General features: G+C 40.8%; 1 protein-coding gene across 2 annotated transcripts in view; it reads right to left on the bottom strand.

The window, feature by feature from the left end:
- Window positions 1-20017, bottom strand: part of LOC113019116 (adenylate cyclase type 2) — a 31273-nt gene extending 11256 nt beyond the window's left edge. The window contains exons 1-10 of one of the 2 annotated variants that reach the window (XM_026162641.1): window positions 20000-20017; window positions 10651-11901; window positions 7772-7969; window positions 7411-7572; window positions 5261-5410; window positions 4373-4527; window positions 2904-3015; window positions 2659-2786; window positions 976-1134; window positions 735-894 (exon numbers count right to left, since the gene is read on the bottom strand). In XM_026162641.1, coding sequence (XP_026018426.1) covers window positions 735-894; window positions 976-1134; window positions 2659-2786; window positions 2904-3015; window positions 4373-4527; window positions 5261-5410; window positions 7411-7572; window positions 7772-7969; window positions 10651-11547 — 2121 coding nt within the window. In that variant the 5' untranslated portion in view covers window positions 11548-11901; window positions 20000-20017. Of the gene's footprint in view, window positions 1-734; window positions 895-975; window positions 1135-2658; window positions 2787-2903; window positions 3016-4372; window positions 4528-5260; window positions 5411-7410; window positions 7573-7771; window positions 7970-10650; window positions 11902-13448; window positions 13705-19999 lie in introns of those variants that run through there. The other variant, XM_026162640.1, reaches the window with a different exon arrangement.
- Window positions 20018-21259: the final 1242 nt, after the last annotated feature.

The raw sequence follows: 21259 nt of genomic DNA, 5'->3' as shown, positions 1-21259 counted from the left end.
CAGCTACAATACACGCAACAGAGGGTTTCCAGAGGGGACACCACTATCATCTTCCTAACAGCTTTTAATCTAACAGCTTCCCTTTTTACACGTAACGGTTTACATTGTGGTTGCTGTTGTGAAATTACATATTACAGCAACGTGTTGATTCCTTAAGCTGGGCACAAACACGGCTGAAATTCCTAACATGGAATGAGGCACAACATGTTTGATCTTCTGGCGCGGCACAAGAGCGAGAAAACACTCGAAAGATTCAATCTGGCACCTTCTGCCTTTTAAAGACAACGTGTCACAAGTTTGTTTAGTCGCGGGTCAAGTGAGCGGGAACAGTGATGGTATTTTCACGAGTCCTTTTGAGATGATTTCCCCGCAGTTGTAAAGAAATTCACAAGAAGACAAACACGTGTTTTATTTGAAGTCAGAGGTTGGGATTTCCAAGGTTCGAGGAAATGAAAGGTGTTTCAGCTTGATTGGCTGCAGTATTTTTAACAGGAAAATTTAATGTGGGTATTAATAAGGTTACCAGGGATCAAAAATACTACAAAAATTTGACTGATAAAATAAAAACATAACACACTGTAAACTGAAAACCAAAGTATAAGAAAAAACCAAACAGCTTCTGTGAATATCTGTATTTACCACATAGTTTATAAACTTGGAAAGGAGTAGGATGAAGTTCACATTTGTTTGATATAAATACCTGACCCGTGCCTCATAGATGGGCAGACACCTACCAGTCCGTGCCTCCTGGGAGGACGGTGTGGCTTCTTGGGGTCGATCACCAGGTATGTTTTTCTGCCCTTCAGAAGATGGTCCCGACTCCCCCCGTCCCCATCCTCAACTTCGTACACTCCGTCCAAATGTTGGAGCGTCTCCTCTGTGATGTGGACCCGCCTATAGATGAACAGTAGAAATAATAAAATACACACAGCTCAGAGTTTCATTATGTTTAAACTGACTTTAAGCGTCTCTCACCCAGGGAGACCTCCGGACTCCATGTGGTTGGCTAAGGTGACGTCATCTGACCACACGTCGTACTGCCACTTCTGCAAGCCAATTACGCCGCAGAGCACGTTGCCCGTGTGAACGCCTACTCGCATGTTGATCTGCACCCCGGTTGCCTCTCGCAGGTTACTACAGGGAGACAAAGGCATGAATCAAATCAGTAAAGTTCAGCCCTGATCATTTCTGGCCTTGTTTCGTCCACAGTGCTAAGAAGATAAGAAAAAGTACCAAAAGACAAATAAAACAATATATATAAGTGTATATATATTATATGCATTGCTTCAAAGACCCTTCAATAATACGGAGAAAACGCCAACAATCAGACAGCCCGTATTTGAAAGCACTTGGTGACAGTGGGAAGGAAAAACTCCGGACCTGCTCCAGACTAGGTTTTGTGTTCAGCATCAGTTACCATGGTGATTTAGCTAGGTCAGAAACGAGCAATTTTCCTGACGTGGAAAACTCTGACGTCAAGCTCGACACAGCTCGCTGAGCCGTTAATCTCATAGTGCACCACTGTGGACCTCAACAAAGGGCAGAGACGGAAAGACAAGTCAACAGGTGACAACAATGAGTGAGGGGGAAACGGGAGAGGAAGGAATAGAAAGTAAAACCAGATCAGGTCACATGCAAAAGCAAACCTTCAAAGTAAAACAAGGAGCCAGTGAGACAGACAAACCCAGAAACAAAAGAAAGGAAAATAAGAAGAAATCAAAAATCAAAAACATCCAGCACTTCCGTTCCTTTGTGTTTTATCTTTAAAACATCCATTGTGTGTGTTTTATCTTTTTCCTTTTTTTTTTCTTCCGTTGCGTTTAAAAAAAAAGAAACTTCTGTTCTGTTATTCTCTACTTCCATTTCTATTTTTTTTACACTGTATTTTATTAAACTTCTGTTCTTGGGAACTGCTAATGATGAAAGCAACAAAAATAAGAAACAAAGGGCTGCAAATACTTTGCAGAAGTGGCAATCCCCTGTTTGTGCAGTGAAACACAAGAAAAGATGGTGATGCAGCGGAAGAACATTATAATCTCATGTTAACGTTTCGTTAGTTTAAACAATAACCCACACTGACCGCCCTGTAGAAGCTGCTTCTGTACAAAATGTTGTTTTTAATTTATGCCTTAGAGGGGAAATCAAAAATGAAAGACTATTAAAATAACCCCCAATCATTAATGTCAATCACTAATCTTCCCATCAGACTGACACATGACACTGTAATGTAAATTTATACACCTATTTTTATCCAAATGTGAGCAAAACCGTGCAAACAAAGCCAGATATTTTGACATTTCATGAACATTGTGGGACAAAATCACACAAGACCTCACTGAAATAAACAGCACCAGTGTATTATGGACTCTTTATAGTTGCCACTGTATGCTCCCAGCAGCAGGATAAAGTCTGCTTTCAGTCGTACATTTGAATATGAGCGCAACAAGCACAAAGAGGAACTTAAACAGGGTACATCACATGCAAATTCACAAAACCGACGTGCTTCACTCAGATGGAAAATTATTTTTGGCACGTCAGACGTTTTAAACAAACGTAAAGCACATTTCTTTTTCTTACAGTCGTCTGTATGTGTGGAGAAAAACAAAATCGCCTGAAATACATATGAGTAAAACTTGAAATAACTTGAGATAAACTGACCTGATGGCAGTGCACATGTCCAACCCCATCTTAACACAGTTCTTGGCGTGGGTGGGAATGGGGTCAGGCAGACCAGACACACAATAGTAGCAATCCCCCAGGATCTTAATGCGAAGACACCCATTCCTCTACATATGGAAAGAAAGGGAGGAGAAAGTGAGTCCGGGAGGTCAGAGCTGACACAAAGCAAGTCTTTGTGGGGAAATGAAAGGGTTATTTCAGGGTGGGTGAGCTGGTATTTGCACCTTGGCGATCTCGTCGAATCTGCCGAAGAGCTTGTTGAGCACAGCGACCAGCTCTTCGGGTGTGCAGGTGCTCGCCAGCTTCGTGAAGCCCACGATGTCGGCGTACAGGATGCTACATGAACCCACACAGATAAACACACCACTTTACTTTAAGCCTTATTAACTGACACTCATCCATTCATTAAAGGATCTGTTCTATGCCTTAAAGTCCTTCTAATCATCATAATCATTGCACGCCACCCTCACACCTTCCCATTTCTGGCGACTAACGAATAAACTGCCTTCATCGTCACCTCTGAGGTTTCCACAAGTGCACTGCAAGACTGTGTTAGCCTGCTACCAAGCTAAAATCAGGATGTTTTATAAGCATTTAGATAAAACTGCTAAGATACCTTATCAGCTAACTCAAACTCTTTTTACACACATAAGAACAGGTGTGTAAATGTTAAAGGTGTAGCCCTATTGTACAATCTAAATATAGACCTTTCTATGTTTAGATTGTACATTTGGTCATAATTTGGTAAGTCTGAACTAACAGCACCCTGCGGTAATGTTAAAGAACAACGTAAATATCACATATATGACGCCATATCAAAGTTGGTGCCATGTGGTTACAGATGATTATGTTTCTCTAGATCAAAGTGGTTCACAAACACAGCGCTGTGTTTGTGTTGTCTTCAGGAAGGGGCCCGGGCCTTGTTCTCACGTCAGCATTATGTCATTTGATCAGACATCAGACACAAACAGATGACGCTACTACTACATTTGTTTGTGGAGGGGGGGGGTGGTATAAACAGCAGAACCGTGTGCTGGAAACTTTCACTGTGACCTCACCCGTCCACACCTGAATTTGAGACAATTTAATACAGGCGTGCCAAACATAAGGGCCGTGTGCCGGAATTGGGCCGGTAAAGACGCCAATCGAATCTGACCCACTTTTAACTGTATTTTCACGAGTTTTACAGCTTTTCTGTCAGCTAACAAAAACCTTCTGTTTTATAATTACGGGTCAGTCTCATTAATGACCACCCAGAGCTTTTTCTGATATTTGACACATTTACTCCTATTAGATTTCTTACAGAAGCATTGCTTTGTTATGTAAACCTTATTTTTCTTATATTAAGGTATGTCAGCGATTCAAAGAGTAGTTAAACGTCTTCTTAGGAGAGTTTCTGACCCCCTTAAGATCAGTGCTTGCGTCCCACGATGCAAAGTCAGCTTGACATTCCTGATTTCCTACTTTTGAAGTCTTTTCTTGGTACACGTGTGTACAGCCGGCGAGTCCGCCCCACTAACCTGCTTGAAAATGTCTGCTATCTCTTATTCTGATGTCATTCACTGCATATTTTTACATTTTCAGGACTTTGTGTACTTCTTGAGATAGTTAATCCCACCAAACATGAATAATAGAACGATATCACAGTCGACATCACGAAAGGACAATCAGCACTTTCTCCGGCGATGCTCACCTGACGTCTCTGTGCTGCCGTACATACAGGCTGTGAAAGTTGTTTGAAGTTGATTTATTCTCGTCGTCGCTCTTGGGATTCGACAGCCTGCTTATTACCTCCGTCTTCAGCTCCACGGCGATGTACCGTGGCAACACGGACAGCAGGAGCTGCTCCTGTTGCCGGGGAAACAGACAGGACGGGGGTTACGTGTGTGTGTGTGTGTAGAGAAGGTGGGTGAGGAGTTCACAATGGCTGTAAAAGAAAGAGATGGCCATCAAAAGCCTCCTTGAAGCGCTGCCATGTTTACTCGGTGGATCAAGTTTCATCTATTTGTTTACTTGCTGTAAATGGTTCCCATTCAGGCTCGCCTATTATATACGCTGCTCGACTTCAGACAAGTGAATGATTAATCTATTGGAGTAATAGCAAGAAAAGCATACAGTGTCACATAAAGAGGACTTTAATGAGAGCGATTACACATACGAGTCAATTAAATGAGCTGCCCCCAAGAGGAATGGAGGAGAGATTAATTTATCAAATTATCTCATTTGTTTATTTTACTACTTTAGCTGTAGGATGGATTAAAGCACACTCTTGTATCTTTATTTCGGAAATTTGAAGCAGGAGCGAAGAAAATTAACTTTCTGGCTCGTCACGCTGGCAGCGAAAGAGACATCGAAACAAAATTATATTTCATTAAAGGCAATAAAACGCTCCAAGTCAAAATCAGTAAAGGGCGGGGTCAGATACTTTAGTTTTGTGTCATTCATGTAAGCAAATAACTGCAATGTGCTAAACAAAGGTAAGCAGAGCGGACGAATGCTCTGCCCAAATGAAACGACAATGAAACGGGTCTGAAAGGAATTCGTGGGCCTGATGTGAGTCACGTCTCTTTGAGAAGCTGACCTGCTGATATTTCTTTATTTCCTTCTGGGAGCGTATGGCGCTGAACTCCTCTCGCTTCTGATTGGATATCCGGAGGTCTTTCTCAGTCCTGTACAGGTGAAAAACTCCCACGGCGTTCACGCATGCAAACAGCACAGCGTTCGCCACCAGCTGAGAGAAGAAACAGTCAGAGGAGAGGGGGTGTTTATACTTAAAGCCGTCCTCTCATATGCGCTGTTATATGAAAATTAGAGACACAGATCACGAGATATGTTTCACTAACTGAGAACTGCAAACTGCACAGCTGCTTACAAACACATTTAATTTGATTTGATCCATGGATCATGAGCTTGAATGAATGCCGTGGCAATTTTTGGACTTTTAATGATTTCTTTGAGCTGTTCTTTGTCCAGGGTGGACAAGGTTGAACATATACTGCTTAAAAGTATACATAGAGGCTCAAATATATACATGCACTCACTTAAACATTTAATATGTTCTACAGTGTCTTCTCACTAACTTCTCGTAAGTGGTCATGACTGACTCCAACTGGTAGTTTCTCTTTGCAGCATAAAAATGATTTGTTTGATAGAACTCATCGAGAAGATCTGAGAAGGAAAGATTGTAGACTTACAAAAGCTCATCAGTTTAAATGATTTTATGTAAGTACAAGTTATCCGATGTGTCACCACTAAGACCTGAGAGAAGACCCACGGATGTTCAGGAATAACCCACGAACCACCAAGGCTCAAGACTAACATGAAGTGGAAACTGCTGGAACACCAGCATCACTGTCCACAGTTTGAAGCCAATATTACATCATGGATTGAGAGGGCATTGACCAAGGGAGAAGCCTCTGCTTCAATCTCGACAAGAATTTGCAGCTCTCCACATGGACGAGCCAAATGCCATCCAGAGAAAAGTTTTCTTGTCAGATGAGGCTGTTATGAATTGCAAAGCACGTACCCAAATACAGACTCAAAAGCTGAGCTGAATAAACAGACACTGACCTTTGTTTACAGAAGCAGAAAAATCCCAGACCCCCAAAACAAAGTCCTCAAATCCAAATGCGGAAACATGCAGGCAATGTACAGGAAACAGAGGAGGAAAAACAGTAAAACAAACACAGGCAAACAAAGGCTTTAAATAGACACGAGAGTTATCGGGAAAAACCAAACAGCAGGGCAATTACGAACCAGATGAACCTAAACCAGGACAGGAAAGGAAGGAAAACTAAACACAATGTACATGAGGCAAAAGACTAGCAAACAAAACAGAAGGGCCGCTAAGCCACTTACAAACAACTTGACATGAAGTAACCCTAGATACTGAGATTTCCAAACATACATAAAAACTGGTTTTGGATCCGATAGAGTAGGCTAACATTAAACTTCTGGAAAGACCTTCAAAAGTCCCCTCGACCACCTTATTGAGGCCAGGGGCTACTTATCTTCGCTAGCAGGCCTACCACTTATATTACTGCAGAGGTCCATGACCTTCGTAACACACAGTTATTACTGCTTTCTAGGGGATGCCTTCTTTGGGGATCTGCCAGGCCCGGGAGCCGCTGCCAGTCCCCATCCTCACTATGCTTAAAAGCCGGGTCTGTGCCAGGAAACCAACTTATTTAAATGAATTCTAGTGATTCTGCCAAGATAAGTAGTCACACATCTAGCCAGAATTATGCCAGAAGCTTGTTGATGGATATCAAAAGACCCAACATGTCAAGAGACAGTAACCCAATTATTAGTGGGGGGTGTGTCTATATCTGACCCTTGAAAATCCAAAAGAAATCATTAAAAGTCACGCACATGATGAGTGAATATGAACATCTGACCACAACTGCATGTGTTTATGACTTCACTAATAATAACAACAGGTGATTTACATTTTTCCAAAGTAACTGAGCCCTGTTGATACCGCTATATCACTCTATTTGAATTTGAGGTTTGTTTTATTTCTTTTCTGGCTCATGCAAAAGGAAGCATCTCTCCAAAATTTACATATGAACTTCCAAAGCACACACACCAATTATAATTTCAGCACGACCAAACCCTTTTCATTAATAAGAAATAGGGAAAAACAATTAACGTCACAAGAGGAAGGCTAACATGACCCTCGTGCCGTTAGAAACTAGTTTAAATATATTCAAATATGATATGTGTGTGAACCTGCACAGCCAGATCTGGTGTCTCTGGTCTGGTGACAGGAACGTAGACGCTGATGATGATGACGTGCGAAACACTGGTCCCTATCCCGACCATGAGGGCCCAGGCCAGCGAGAGAGGCAGCACCGTGTACACGCTGAGAGAGAGGAAGAGGAAGAACGCAACCTAAGAAGAAAGAAACATGCAGCAGTTTAGAGCTTATCCCAGCTGTCCTGGGCGTCTTTTCACTTTTAACTTCTCCTTTGTTTCCCAAGGAGTTGCCACCGTGGACAGATGTGTATGTGTATTTGACGCAGATTTTACACCGGAGCCCATCCTGATGTAACCCTCCCATTTATCTGTGCTCAGGACCATTGGGACTCACCTGTTCCCACGCTGTCACTTGTCCGCCCGTGAAGACGAAGACCATCGCAGTGATGTATAGTATCCCCCAGACGAAGAGGGCCAGCGCTCCTCGACAGCGCCTCACCGTGGCCAGCCAGGGCAGGCAGACGAGCAGCATCGTGCTCAGGCAAAGAACAATGCTAACAATGGACAGAGCGCCCACATGTTCGCTTATTGTCTGTGAAGCGACAGAAAAAGTGAAATAGTGCTTTAATGTCACCAACATCTTAGCTGTTTGAAAGTTTTAAAAAATGCTCTAAAAGAAAACTAAATTGTCTGCTCCTGCACAAACTCCTGCACAGCATTAACAGTGGCAGGGAAAGGAGCACTTCCTATTAATATTAATGCATTTGGAAGAGCTTACTTTGCTGTTTACTATATCCAAAAAACACCTGCCTGCTTAGCACAAAGGAGCAAAATTAAAATGCTTGTATTCATCAGACGTGAAAGCCGGGCTCAGCTTCAAACAGGTGGTGCCATGTTTTTAATCTGCTTCAGCCACAGGAAGTAAAGGTATTTTAATTTTCACAATGACAGGGAGGATTGGTTATTTTTAAAATGGAAATATTAGTTTTGACTAAGGGTTATGGTCATCTATCCACTTTAAAAGTTGGTATTTATAAATTAAACAGGAGGGAGATTAGCATGCTAGCTTGGTGATGCACATGCAGTGTGCGGCTAGCGTTAGCACTAAATACTGCTGTGCAAACACAAGACTGGACAGTATTATGACTCAAATGTAGGTTTATGTGTTTCAGAGAACATAAAGTGAATTGAAATTCACGAGTACAATGAAAAGAAGTGCTTTCTCCTTTGTCATTATATAGCTTAGCTGGGCTATAAATGAGAAGCAAAATGTGATTATATCTTATTTAACTTCTTAGATGTCTTTTAGACCTCAAAACAGAAAACTTGTTGAGCAGGTAAAGGTGAATAGTGAATGTTTGGGATAAGCTCGAGTGAAAGCCTCTGTTCAAGCCTAAAAAGGCGATTAATCAACTTTCTCCCCCCCACCCAAAATTTAGACATAAAGGGAAGCCTTTGTAAATACCATTAGCGAAAATGTTACCTTGCATATATGTACATTTTATCTTGTATAATATTATTGTTCTTTGGTTATACTGGATCTATTTATTCTTGCTCTGTCCAATCTACTGCTGTAATGATATGAATGTACCTATCTACCTATCATTTATGGGACTAATAAATAGGGGTGGGGGAAAAAATCGATACTGTGTAGTATCGTGATATTTTGTTTGCTAATAATGTATCAATACAGGGACAGCAGAAATCGATATTTTGTTACAAAAAAAGTTTTTGTGGACTGGAACATGCTCTGACTTCAGAGCATGTTGATCCTTTTTCTGAGCAAGAATCCTGACATTCCTTCACTGTCCAAATGTGTTTAACTTTTTTTATGGCAGCAATAAACACGACAGTTTACTTATTTTAATTTAAGACATGTTTTATTTTAATTAAGTTTAAAACTTTTTTATTTAATGTAAAATTATATTTTGTTTTAATTTACTTTCAAATTCTTCAGTTGCTGAAGGGGCTGCATAGTTTTCATAAATTGCATAGTTCAGAATAGCTATAATTGTACCAGATGGTTGCATTGAGTTAAGTTGGAGTGTGAGACTTTGATATTAGATAAAATGAATATTGATAAAGTTTACCTTTATGTACAGAATCTGAATATCGCAAAATATTTTAAAAAATTGCAATAATATCGTATCGTGCGTTAAGTATTGTGATAATATCGTATCGAGGAATGTATGGTGATTCCCACCTCTACTAATAAAGGATATCTTAACTTATATGATCTTATCTGAAAATGATATTTTTTTTTTTAGCTTTTTAGATAATTTGATGTTTTACTTTTATTGTATCGTCTGATACGATAGCAACCGGTTCTTACAGATCACCCTTTTTTAGAGACAGAAAACAGTACTTAAAACAGACTTTTCAAAGGCAGGTAATACTTGTATGTACGGCTTTCATGTACAACAGTGACTTGCAATTGTAAGAAGTCATGTGGTCTAAGTGAAGTGCAACAGGAATGCTGTTGCGTTTTGGTGAAACAGGTTTAATCCTCCATTTTCTTGGTGCCGCTGGCTGTAAGATTTCTCCTTTGCTTACGCTCATGTTGATAATCTCAAAAGTGGCAGTTCTGATCTTTTCTTTTAATTCTTTGGCATCTACGTGACTTGCACTTATCTGACTCTATATGCTGGCTATGTTTTGCTGCTTTAGGTCTCAGTCACAGGCCACCTACTGGCAACCATCTGCGCAACAGAAGTCAGATTCACACACACACACACAGTTATAGAGCTCTTTACTGTTTACTGAACTCTAAGAACTTTTAATCTCTCAGCCTATCACACCTCGATGGATGCATTTTGGGGTGAAGTATCTTGCCCAGGGAAACTTGGACTAAAATAGCCATCAATGAGGCTACTCTGCGTTAAGATAAGATAAGATAAGATAAGATAAGATAAGATAAGATAAGATAAGATAAGATAACCTTTATTAGTCCCGCACGTGGGAAATTTGTTCTGTTACAGCAGAAAGTGGACAGTGCAAAGTTACATAGCAAAAACTAGAAAAAACTCTGAATACGGTAAGAATAAGATACTGATTATGTTGTCTGATCTACAATTTCAATCAAATTTTGAACTCAAGAAACTACAGATCCACGTTCTTTTATTTTGGAAACAGCAACTGTGTGTGATGTGGACATCTACTTCCCTCTTGCATCAAAATCAGACATAAAGGGACCAGGAAATGGACCTCTGGTGCTCAGTGGGGTGCATTTCCCAAACTGAAGCATGGCTGGTTAGTGTTCACTTTAATTCTCACCCTTGTGGCGGCGAGGACGATGATAATGACCAAACTGAAGACCAATGTCAGCACCAGTCCAGACACCATTAACGGAGTCTCCTCCACGCACTGCAGACAAGCCCTGTGGGTGGCCTGATAGCAGCAGCACACGCCCTCTATCACAGTCTGCCTGGACAGGTTGCTTCGTCGGTCGTCATCTTCGTTGGCCCACCTGATGTCGATGCTGTCCCCGGATTGGCTGGCCCTGGGGGAAACACTGGGTAATTCTGGCGAGCTTCCACTCAGTGAATTTTTCGTTTTTGCTTTAGTAGTTATGTCAGTTTTAGAATTAATGCTATAGTTGTCATGACTGTTTTTAGGGGTTTGCTCAAGCTGAGAGGTGTTCAAGCTGGATTCAGACAGATTGATGGGAGAGATCCGGCTAGCCTTTTCGAATACATTTCCATCGAGCTCAGACAGCTCTTCATCACAGGAATCAGCGCTTAAACTTGCGCCACCGTAACCGGGAAGGGATTTTGAGCTGCCGTAGTCCGAATCACTGCAGCTGTTCTTTTGCATCGAATCCCTGCTGTCACTTTGTAGCTTATCACGATCTGCACCTGCTCCCCTCACCAAAGAGTTGGCTTTGTTTGGTTCGGGGGCCTGTCCAGTCTTGGCCACTCCCACCTCTACGGAAACCTGGGATGCACTGAGTCCTGACTCGCCTCCGATGACAAGGCTGCCTGTGCTACCATTTCTGCTTTTAGCAGAGCGCTTTAAGTTGTCTGTGAAGTCCTCCAGCTCAATGATGTTGCGCCCGTTGACTTTGCCCTCCCCGTCGTTGGAGACGACAACAATATTTGGCACCAAGGACAGCTGCGAAGCTTCTGCTCCAGGCTTCCCCTCGTCCTGGATGCCTCGGGACTCGTCTGGCATGGTGACCCAGTGTGAGTGCGAGGGCTTTCACAGTCTGCCAACCTGTCACTTTGCTTTTCCCCTTGTGCCCGTCAGCTCCTCTGCATGACAAAAACACACTAGAACAGTGTTTGTTTGTCTTTACTTTCCCTTGTCGGATGCTGTTAACGTCTGAGCAGCAAGGAGAAGAGTCAGAGAGTATTTCAGAGAGAGTCCAGCTCCTCTGTTTTCAGCACTCTGCAAGTCAGGCGATGAGGCTAAAGACGCTCCCTCTGGATGTGTTACGGACCCAAAGATTGTCGATAAGGAATCTTAAACTGCAAGATAACCTCTTTAGATGAGCTCTGATCCATACTGGGGGGAAGAAGGGTCTCCCTGTCAACAAGAAAAAGACAGAAAGACCACACATTCAGCAAAGGTTAAACCAAGCCAAGCCTTCACCTTCAGCTTCCAAAGCCTGATAACACGCGCACTCAGTTTGTACCTGCCCTCGGTTTTAATGCTATTTTAATGACTGACTTCTTCTAGTCCTTTCCCCATTATGCAAAAAAAACTTGTTAGTCTGGCTGCAGGCACTTCCCCAGTAACACACTGTTACCCTGTTCAGGTGTGTACTGGAATGACACGCAGCTGACGCACTCACTGAGCATTGGAAACATTTTTTCAAGCCACCACCTAGATGCAGTGGTTTGCTCTGATCTGCCTCTTCCCCTTTCCTCACTCTATCTGATTAGTGTGCAAAACATCATGACTGCCACTTCCAAGTCCCCATCAATTCACAGATTAAAATATTCTTTTGATCTGTCCAGTCTGCTGCAAAAAAAACATCAGATATCAGATTTAATAGCAGAGTCATGGAGGGATTACCCGGTAATTCATCTGATTCAAACCGCTCACCTTGACCAACCTGCACCCGGCGCAGGAGGTCAGCTTTAAGCCGCACACTTTGAGATTGAATGACAACAGCGTGGTTTCTTTCATTCACTCTCTAACACAGGAGCACTGTGTCTGCTCATGTGGCAGAGACAGCGCAGTTATTGTTCTTACTTTGTGGTCCTTTTCCAATGCCTGCTGGTTTCACTACTCTATTCTGTGTCTGTGAAGCACTTTACAGAAAGAAGAAGGGGCTTTCCAAGAAAACCAATGCAGATACCTGGTCCAGGTTCTCAAAACTGTGTAAAAGACTATTTCATAGTTAAGATTGACAGTTTAATAAAGTGTACAAAACAGGATCTCTTTTTTAACACTTACAGGACACTTAAAGCCATTTTAAACCACCTTTTTTAGGTTATATAACAAAGAAAGGCAATTTGAAAGCATACAAAAAAAATCTCGTTATAAAATTATTTTAAACTTAATTCTGTGTGCTGAATGCCACAAACTCGACCCACTGTCTTGACTTTGGCGACTAAAAATCATTAGTCAAGCCAAAGAAAGTCCCACAATTTAAGGATTTCTCGCACAAGTTCAAGGGCAGCTGGTGAAGTTTAGAAAGAGCCTCTCACAGAGAGATTTTACCTGCACGGAAAACCTGGAAATCAGAGTTTGTAGAGAGCTTTAAAAGCAAATTCAGACAAAAAAGATAAAAGGGGGAAGGTAACAAAGCCACCTCTGTCTCTGTTTCTGATGGATGATGGAAGCATCTGTCAGAGTTTAATAAACTAGTAATTGGCTAAAACGAGAGGGATAAAATATTAAGGAGTGAGAACAGTTTAAAATAGGTCTATCCGTTTGACGTGCGGCTCTTGCTTTTGTTGGGTGGTTATTGTCGCTTTAAAACCGATTTAACTGTAATAAATTAAAGCGGCGACGTGAACTGTGCGTCAAGGCGGAAAAAAGGCGCTTTTGCGCATTAACATCTGCGCTACAGTTACTCGATTTAAACGGCGTCAGTGTGTTAGAAAGACAGGTGAGATTCTTACCTCATTTTTTAATGATGTTAACGTCTCACTCACTGTCACTTACAGCCTTAGATCCCCCCCCACACAGTAAACCTCATTTCCCTCTTTACGCGTAACTTCCTCCGTCATCCACGGAGCGCTCACACGCAGGCTTCACTTTCACAGAAGTTCACAAAAATTAATAATAAAATAAAAAAGGTGAAAAATATCCTGTGAATTTAGTCCTTTCTTTTCGAGAACAGACGTCAGAAACTTGCTGTATGTCTGTGCGCACCGAGCGACCGCTGGATTGGTTCTGGCGCGAGGCAGGCAGGTGAGCGGGGGCGGGGGCGTGTGTGAGCACGCGAGGACGAGCGCTCCGGTCAGGCAGCAGCAGCTATGCAAATATGATGAAGGTAAACAGAGAGGCAGAGACTGTCGAGGAGGACGGGTCAAAGGTCAGGCTGCAGGTGTGTCGTGTTTTCCTCAGCGATCCTGCGTGGAAGCTGAAGATCTGACGCTGTTTCGGGGTTTTAGAGGTGATATTAGCTAATGAGAGAGCTGCAGTGAACCTGGACTGTTTTCAGCAAAGCAAACCTCAGCTCTGGAATTTTGGATTCTTGTTTAAAATAACTGAATTCTGACTCCTGTGTGGATTTCACAGCTGCCCCCCCCCCCCCCCCCCCCCCAAGTTGCTGATTCTAATCTTTAGCTTTTGTGATCTTCCCGATTTCTTTGGGTCCCCCCCCCCCATATTTATCATGACTTCAAGTTTCAGATCACGAATCAAGTTTTAATATAAGACAAAGATAACAAGTAATTAAAAAAAGCAGTTTTTAAATTACGGTTTCATTTATTAGAGACAAAAGCTACCAAAACTGAACCCACACTTCATGCAGAAACTCAGATGGGATCTTCTCTTTGGTCAGAAAAATGGTTCTTCAATTTCTTTTGTAACTGTAGACTGCAAAACAACTGGAGACATGAGATGAAAACAGTGCAAAAAAGAGTACACTGTGTGGAAAACTGGTGACAAAAAGTGGCCAACAAGAAACGCAAATATATGATGAAAACAGTATAGCTCAGCAGAAACAGCAAAGATGTAGGAAAAGAGAGAAAATGGGAGGTACAAATAGTTCACAAGGACTAAAAATATGCAACGAAAGGGGAAAACATCACAGCTGTTTCATTGCATAGATGTAAGAGGTCGAAATCACTGCACCAACTTGCAGGTATACATAGAGCCTGTTTGTTGACCCCTCTCAGAGGAATATTTCTGCTATTTGTTGAATCACTTCACACTGACCTCTGAATCATTCAAATTCAAATTCAAATTCAAATTCAAATTTTAAATTTTATTTGTCACGTACACAGTCATACACAGTACGATATGTAGTGAAATGCTTGGACAACTGCTCGTGACCTAAAGAAAACAAAAAAGGAAAAGGCTATGAATAAGATAGGAAATAAATATGAAAAATTAAAAAGGGTCAATTTAATTAGGAAGGAATAGAATATAAATTAAGGTTAAAAATGAAATAACTGTACAACACAAATTAGAATGAAGGGTAAATTTAACTGGGAAGAATAAGATAAAGATAAATATATAAATTAAAGTTGAAAATAAAATAACTGTACAACAAAATACACAATATAGAACTATATAAGAATGTATGAAGAAATCTAAATATAAATAAATATATACACAATAACAGCAGCTGTACAAGTATTAACCGGAAATGAAGAATATAGTGACCAGTGACCATTCAAGCATAAAACAGGGATGAACCAGTGTTGTGACAACTTAGCAAATAACCAATTTTAAATTGTATCTTTAGGCCAAAGATATAATAGATTGAAAGGCACACACCGCACATATAGTACGTAAGTAATATACATTTAAATCTAGTATCTTTCAAATCAGGTTTATTGGTCAACTAATATTTTTTCTATATTGGCAAACCAGTCATTTTATGACATCAGCAAACACACACATTCGTACCATGGTGCAGCTGCTGGTTTTACAATCCTGCAGAGCGTGCGTGATGAATGCGGGTGCTAAGATCAGGTATGCATGATAACACTAAATCTCAAATTACAAACACACAGCAGTGTGCTAATTGTGTACTGACAGGGACTAGAAAGAGAGAGCAGATTTCTCCTGTATTGGCTTCCTGTTAAATCCAGAATTGAATTCAAAATCCTGCTCCTCACATACAAGGGCTTAAATAATCAGGCCCCATCTTATCTTAATAACCTTGTAGTACCATATCACCCTATTAGAGCGCTTCGCTCTCGCTCTGCAGGCCTACTTGTTGTTCCTAGAGTATTTAAAAGTAGAATGGGAGGCAGAGCCTTTAGTTTTCAGGCTCCTCTTCTGTGGAACCAGCTTCCAGTTTGAATTCGGGAGACAGACACTATCTCTACTTTCAAGATTAGGCTTAAAACTTTCCTTTTTGCTAAAGCATATAGTTAGGGCTGGACCAGGTGACCCTGAATCCTCCCTTAGTTATGCTGCAGTATGCCTAGACTGGTGGCGACTTCCCATGATGCACTGAATGTATCTTCTTCAGTCATCTTTCTCACTCACTATATGTTAATACACCTCTCTGCATCGAATCATTACTTGTTATTAATCTCTGGTGGCAAACCTGACCTGGTTCTGCTGGAGGTTTCTTCCTCTTAAAAGGGATTTTTTTCCTTTCCACTTTCACCAAAGTGCTTCCTCTTAGGGGGGTTTTCTCTGTTTTCTTTCTATTATTGTAGGGTCTTTACCTTACAGTATAAAACTGAACTGACTTGATCTGAATTCTAAGAAACAGAGAAGAAGTTTACTTGATGTGTTTGATTTATTTCAGTGAAACTTTGTTTTTTTGCTGAGCCAGTTTAACGTTTCCATAAAAGCAGTCAGTTTCTCAGGAGTTGCTTAACGCAGTTGGGTGGAACCACATTACACAACTTCTTAAAATAAAACTAAAGATGATTCTTTAAACCAGCAACAGTGAGATTTCATGTTTTTTGAGTGTATGCAATCTACAGTCCACGTCAGCACATTTGAAGCTCTATTATGAAACCTCATGTATAAATTTGTTTGCAGGCTCAACACTTTTGAGAATGGGATCATCATGGCCCTGATGGATATCAGGTTAATGTTATCGGTTTTTATTATGGAGACACTGGTGTGGATGTCTCGTCATGGTGATTACGCTGTCTTTTTTATTTTTATTTAACTTGTTTTTTGTGTTTTGTGACTTATTTTTGGCTTCTGGAATAAATAAAGAATGATTATTTTTCTTTTAAACTTTTTATGTGCTAAAGGTGGCACTGTGGTGCAGCTGTTCTGGCTTTTACATGAGTTTCCTCCATCCAAAGATGTAGCTGAAGCTTAGATTCGGTGTATCCTATGTAGGCTGGACGGATGGCACTTCTGATCAGCTCTATGTAAACACCAATCAGTCTCAAGACGACTCAGAGTCAGAAGTGTTTTGGGGTGAAAATGCTGAATTGACAATGAGGCGATCTGTCACTTGACACAACTGTTAAAGCAGAATCAAGGTTCCACCCTTAAAAAGCACTTTTAAAAAAATGTTTTGTACCTCTCAGAAGGAGTTTTTAAAAGCAGAATGGGAGGCACAGCCTTCAGCTTTGTGGCAACACCTCCCAGTTTCGATTTTGGGAATTTGCACTGTCTCTACTTTTGAAATTATGCTTGAAACTTTCCTTTTTGATAATGCTTATAGTTGGGGCTGGATCAGGGGATCCTGAATCAACTTTTTAGTCACGTTGCTGTAGGTTCAGATTACAGCTTGATCTTGCATGATGCACTCCCAGCACTACTGCTGGCGACAGATGGCCGTTCCTACCCGAGCCTGGTTTTGCTGAAGGTTTCTTTCTGTTAAAAGAGAGTTTTTCCTCCCCACTGTCACCAAGTGCTTACACATGTAGATTTGTTTTATTCTTTGGCTTTATCTAAATCGGTGTAAGAGGACTGCTGTTGTGATCTGGCGCTATGTAAATAAGATGAACTCAGAGCCAGCCCAAGGTTTCATGGAGCCCCGAGGTGAACTTGATTTGCAGCCCCTGTCTCTAGCGAAACCTATTACCATCCACCATTGTCCATACCTGATCATTTGTGTATTATACAGCTAAATACAGCCATTATCGTGGCTTGCTAGTGTGCTAGAAAGAAATAAAATAAACAGAGTGCATTTTTAAAACAAATGAAGTGTTTTTGAAATGTCCCAAAGGGCAGAACAGTCGCAAAGAATTTAACATAGACCTGAATTTATGATTTAAATAAATGTAAATAAATGAAACAGACACTACGTAACTGACTAGAGAGCTAACAACATCATCAGCATCACCTAAGCGCACCACACCTTGAATGACGTGAATGTGCGTCTGGTGCTTCTGTTGAACCCTTTAAAACCTGAACCAAGTTAAATATCAACTTGACGGGTTTTAATTTGTATCGTATTTACTACATTTTCATTTTTGGTGCATTTTATTGCTGAAACATGTATTGTGAAACTTTAAATTTAGGTTTTTGTAAAGGGGAAAAAACGAAACACTGACGCCAAAATAAAACAGGAAGCATGAACACTGAGACAGAGACCAAAGCACAAACTTTGCAGAGATGAAACGTAAACATGGGGAAGAAACAAAGGAAACAAGAAGGGAAATAACTAAATGGAAACGTAACATATACACGAATCGACTAAATGCAAGGGAACTGACACAGGAGGAAGGGGACATAGAGAAATTTAACTAAACACAATGCACACAAGACAAGGAAGTGACAAAGTAAGACAGGAAGTACAGACTACAGAGACAAACTGACACACAGACAGAAAGGGAAACAAACACGGAGACAAGACTGACTGCATACGGGGGACGCAAGGGAGGACACACGGAGACGAGACTAAGACAGACTGGACATGAAAGGGAACAAAATTAAACATCTAGAAACACGAATAACTAAACTAGGAGAATACAGACGAGACAATAACCACAGTAACTCCAAACTGGATGAAGAACACAGGAAAAAAACCTGAGAACCATGACATGCATCACATGTGATACACATGGAGTTACAGGGTTAACTAATGTCACTGATCTTAGTGAATATTAATGATAAATAGCTATATGTAGTAATTCATGGAGCCACTCTACTTTAAACCCCACTTACTATTGTCCAGAGGCGGAGCCAGACATTTGAAACACCCGGGGCTTAGCCCAAAGAGTAGTATGCATGTGGGATTTTTTTTTTTTTTTTTTTTTTGGGGGGGGGGGGGGGGGGGGGTGTAGAAATGACTGAAAGATTAATAGGCTCTGTTCAAAAAGGAATGACTTCATATAGGGAAAAATATATATCACATGTGCAGGACACCTTAAACTAGTTTTTTAATTAAGCAGCAAGGCAGAACAAGGTCAGGGCTGTATCAAGACACGAGGACTAAACCCCAATTCAACCAGACCCAGAACTGATCCAGAATTAAAACAGGACTACAACAGTTCAAAATCAGGACTACTGAGGACTTAACCAAGACAGAACCAGAATCAGAACTAGATGATAGCACTAAAAATCATCATAGACCTGCACTACACTTATTTTTTAATTCTACCAAAGTCCACTATTTAGATTGAGAAAAGTTTATATAATTATTTAGCCTTGTTGTGCAAACAAGCCTGCAGAACTTAATAAATACAGAATTTGAAAAATAACAAACCTAAAAAGAAACACTAGGTACGAGATACATGAGTACCTATGATACGGTGATACTTTTGGTAAACAACCATTTGACTAACATGTGTGTCTCACCTGCTCTTGTTCATCTGTTCTGTCCTCATTCTCCTCTCTCTCCCTCTCTGTTCCTCTCTCTCTCCCTCTTTGTGCTGACAATCATCAAATATATAGTTGAAACCAGATATTTACTCTTCAGATAAAAACACTTTTTTAATTGTAACATCAAATCAGACTAAATGTTTATTTTTTTAGATTGATAAATATAAAAACATATTTGTTAACTTTAAGAGTAAAGAGAGAAACTATCTGTATTTCTTAATTGAAAATGGCACCAAATTGTATTCAAACTTGAGCCACATTTATGGAGCTCCACAGTTCTTTTCCTGGTGTTTTGGTTGACATCTCTTGATTTTCCCATGTCAAAGAAACAGGCTCTGTGTTTTGCCTTATATGCATCCACAGGTGTGCCACCAATTTACTCACATGGACTCTACTAACCTATCAGAAGCTTCTTCAGCTCAGAATGGAATCGTCTGGAGTTTTCTTATTAATTAACAATAAATTTAGTGTACATGTACTCCTAAATTTGATGAAAGTGATAAAAATAGGTCTGTCTCTCTTTATTCTGACATTTAACTAATTCAAAATATATTTCAATATTTATCTAAAACAAAAATTTACTCTAAATTGATGTTGTACAGTAAAAATGTTTTATGTTTTCCCCCTAAAGTGTATGTAAATATCTGGTTACAAATGTGAATATCCTGCTGTGTCCTGAAATCCCTCTTGTTTTGCATAGAAATATACTGAACAACATACAAAGCATAATATATAAAATAACATTTACCTGAGTTTTTTCTTTGAAAGAAGCTCCTTATGTCCATTCTTATATTTCAGTACATAACTGAAACCGATTTAGTCGGGGAGGGTAAGAACTGAAAATATGAAATAAACACACGTAAGCTAAGACTCTCTAAAAAAAATAGCATTTGTTCGGCTTTTCATTTTGCCATTTGTTGATTCACTTGAAGAGCAAGTAACGTAATATTGGTCAAGTGATCAGTTTCATATCAATCTTTCGTGATGCACCGTCATATTTACATTATTTGTACGGTACGAATGATTTGCTTTGGTACCTGGTCAAACTTAAGCTCTCCTTAGTATGGCTGGCTCCGTTTCTACAACAGCGCACTCACGGGCAGCAGCTGCCCCGCCCCCTCGCTCAGTCGCTTAGTGCCTGAGCTTGGATCATACCAATATCAGGGGGGGATTCACGCACAGTCGTAAATTCCCACAGTGTGCACTATGTGCTTCGAATATTGTGTGTACTTTTTGTTTTATACAGTTGTCAGCCAGGCATCTAACTATGAAAAAATTACACTCCAAAATACCCCGGGCTTCTGACAAAACAACCCGGGCTTAAGCCCCGTAAGCCACCCCCCCGCTCCGCCCCTGCTATTGTCCACAAGGACGTCATTACTTTATTGTCTTACTTAGATATGATTTCAAACCATCTGCGTGTCCACCATCATGTGACAGGTGTCCAAAAAGGCAGCGAGTGCTGAAAAGTTCCCCCATAGAGGCTAATTCCCCCCTAACCAATGCCTGTCTTTTGTGCCTGGATACAGCCCAACATACAACACAATGGCAGCCGGTCATGGAGAGAGAGCAGGATTTCAGAACAGGCCAACAGGAAACAAGCTGCTTTCAGGAGACCTTTGCGACGTGTGATTCACTAACCAGCGTCACTCCATCAGTGCTGCTGATTCAAGCAAATGAAAGTTCACACTTATTTTAGTGGAACTGACACAATCTGATGAAATGAAACTGCGCAAGTTAAATCAGGAAACACAGAGGTGGAAAGTTACAGCCGATGATGCTGCTGTATCTCTTTTTTGGGTACCAGGCCTTAGAACAGCAGTGAACCGCTTGACTTTTTATGCATTATGAGTAAAGTTTATCGCAATATTGACAGTTTTTTCTCACACTGTCTGTACCTGTCAGTCACTGGGATGCAGGGAGATAGGTTAAACTGGTTTTGCAAAGGCTGAGCAGACCTACAGTCTCCACCTTAAGCTCCTGCAGGGGTGACTAAGACGCTGCTGAA

The sequence above is a fragment of the Astatotilapia calliptera genome, chromosome 3 (genome assembly GCF_900246225.1).
Source record: "Astatotilapia calliptera chromosome 3, fAstCal1.2, whole genome shotgun sequence".
Classification (NCBI taxonomy): domain Eukaryota; kingdom Metazoa; phylum Chordata; class Actinopteri; order Cichliformes; family Cichlidae; genus Astatotilapia; species Astatotilapia calliptera.
Note: the sequence above shows the minus strand (reverse complement) of the source record. Positions and strands in the feature narration are given on the sequence as shown.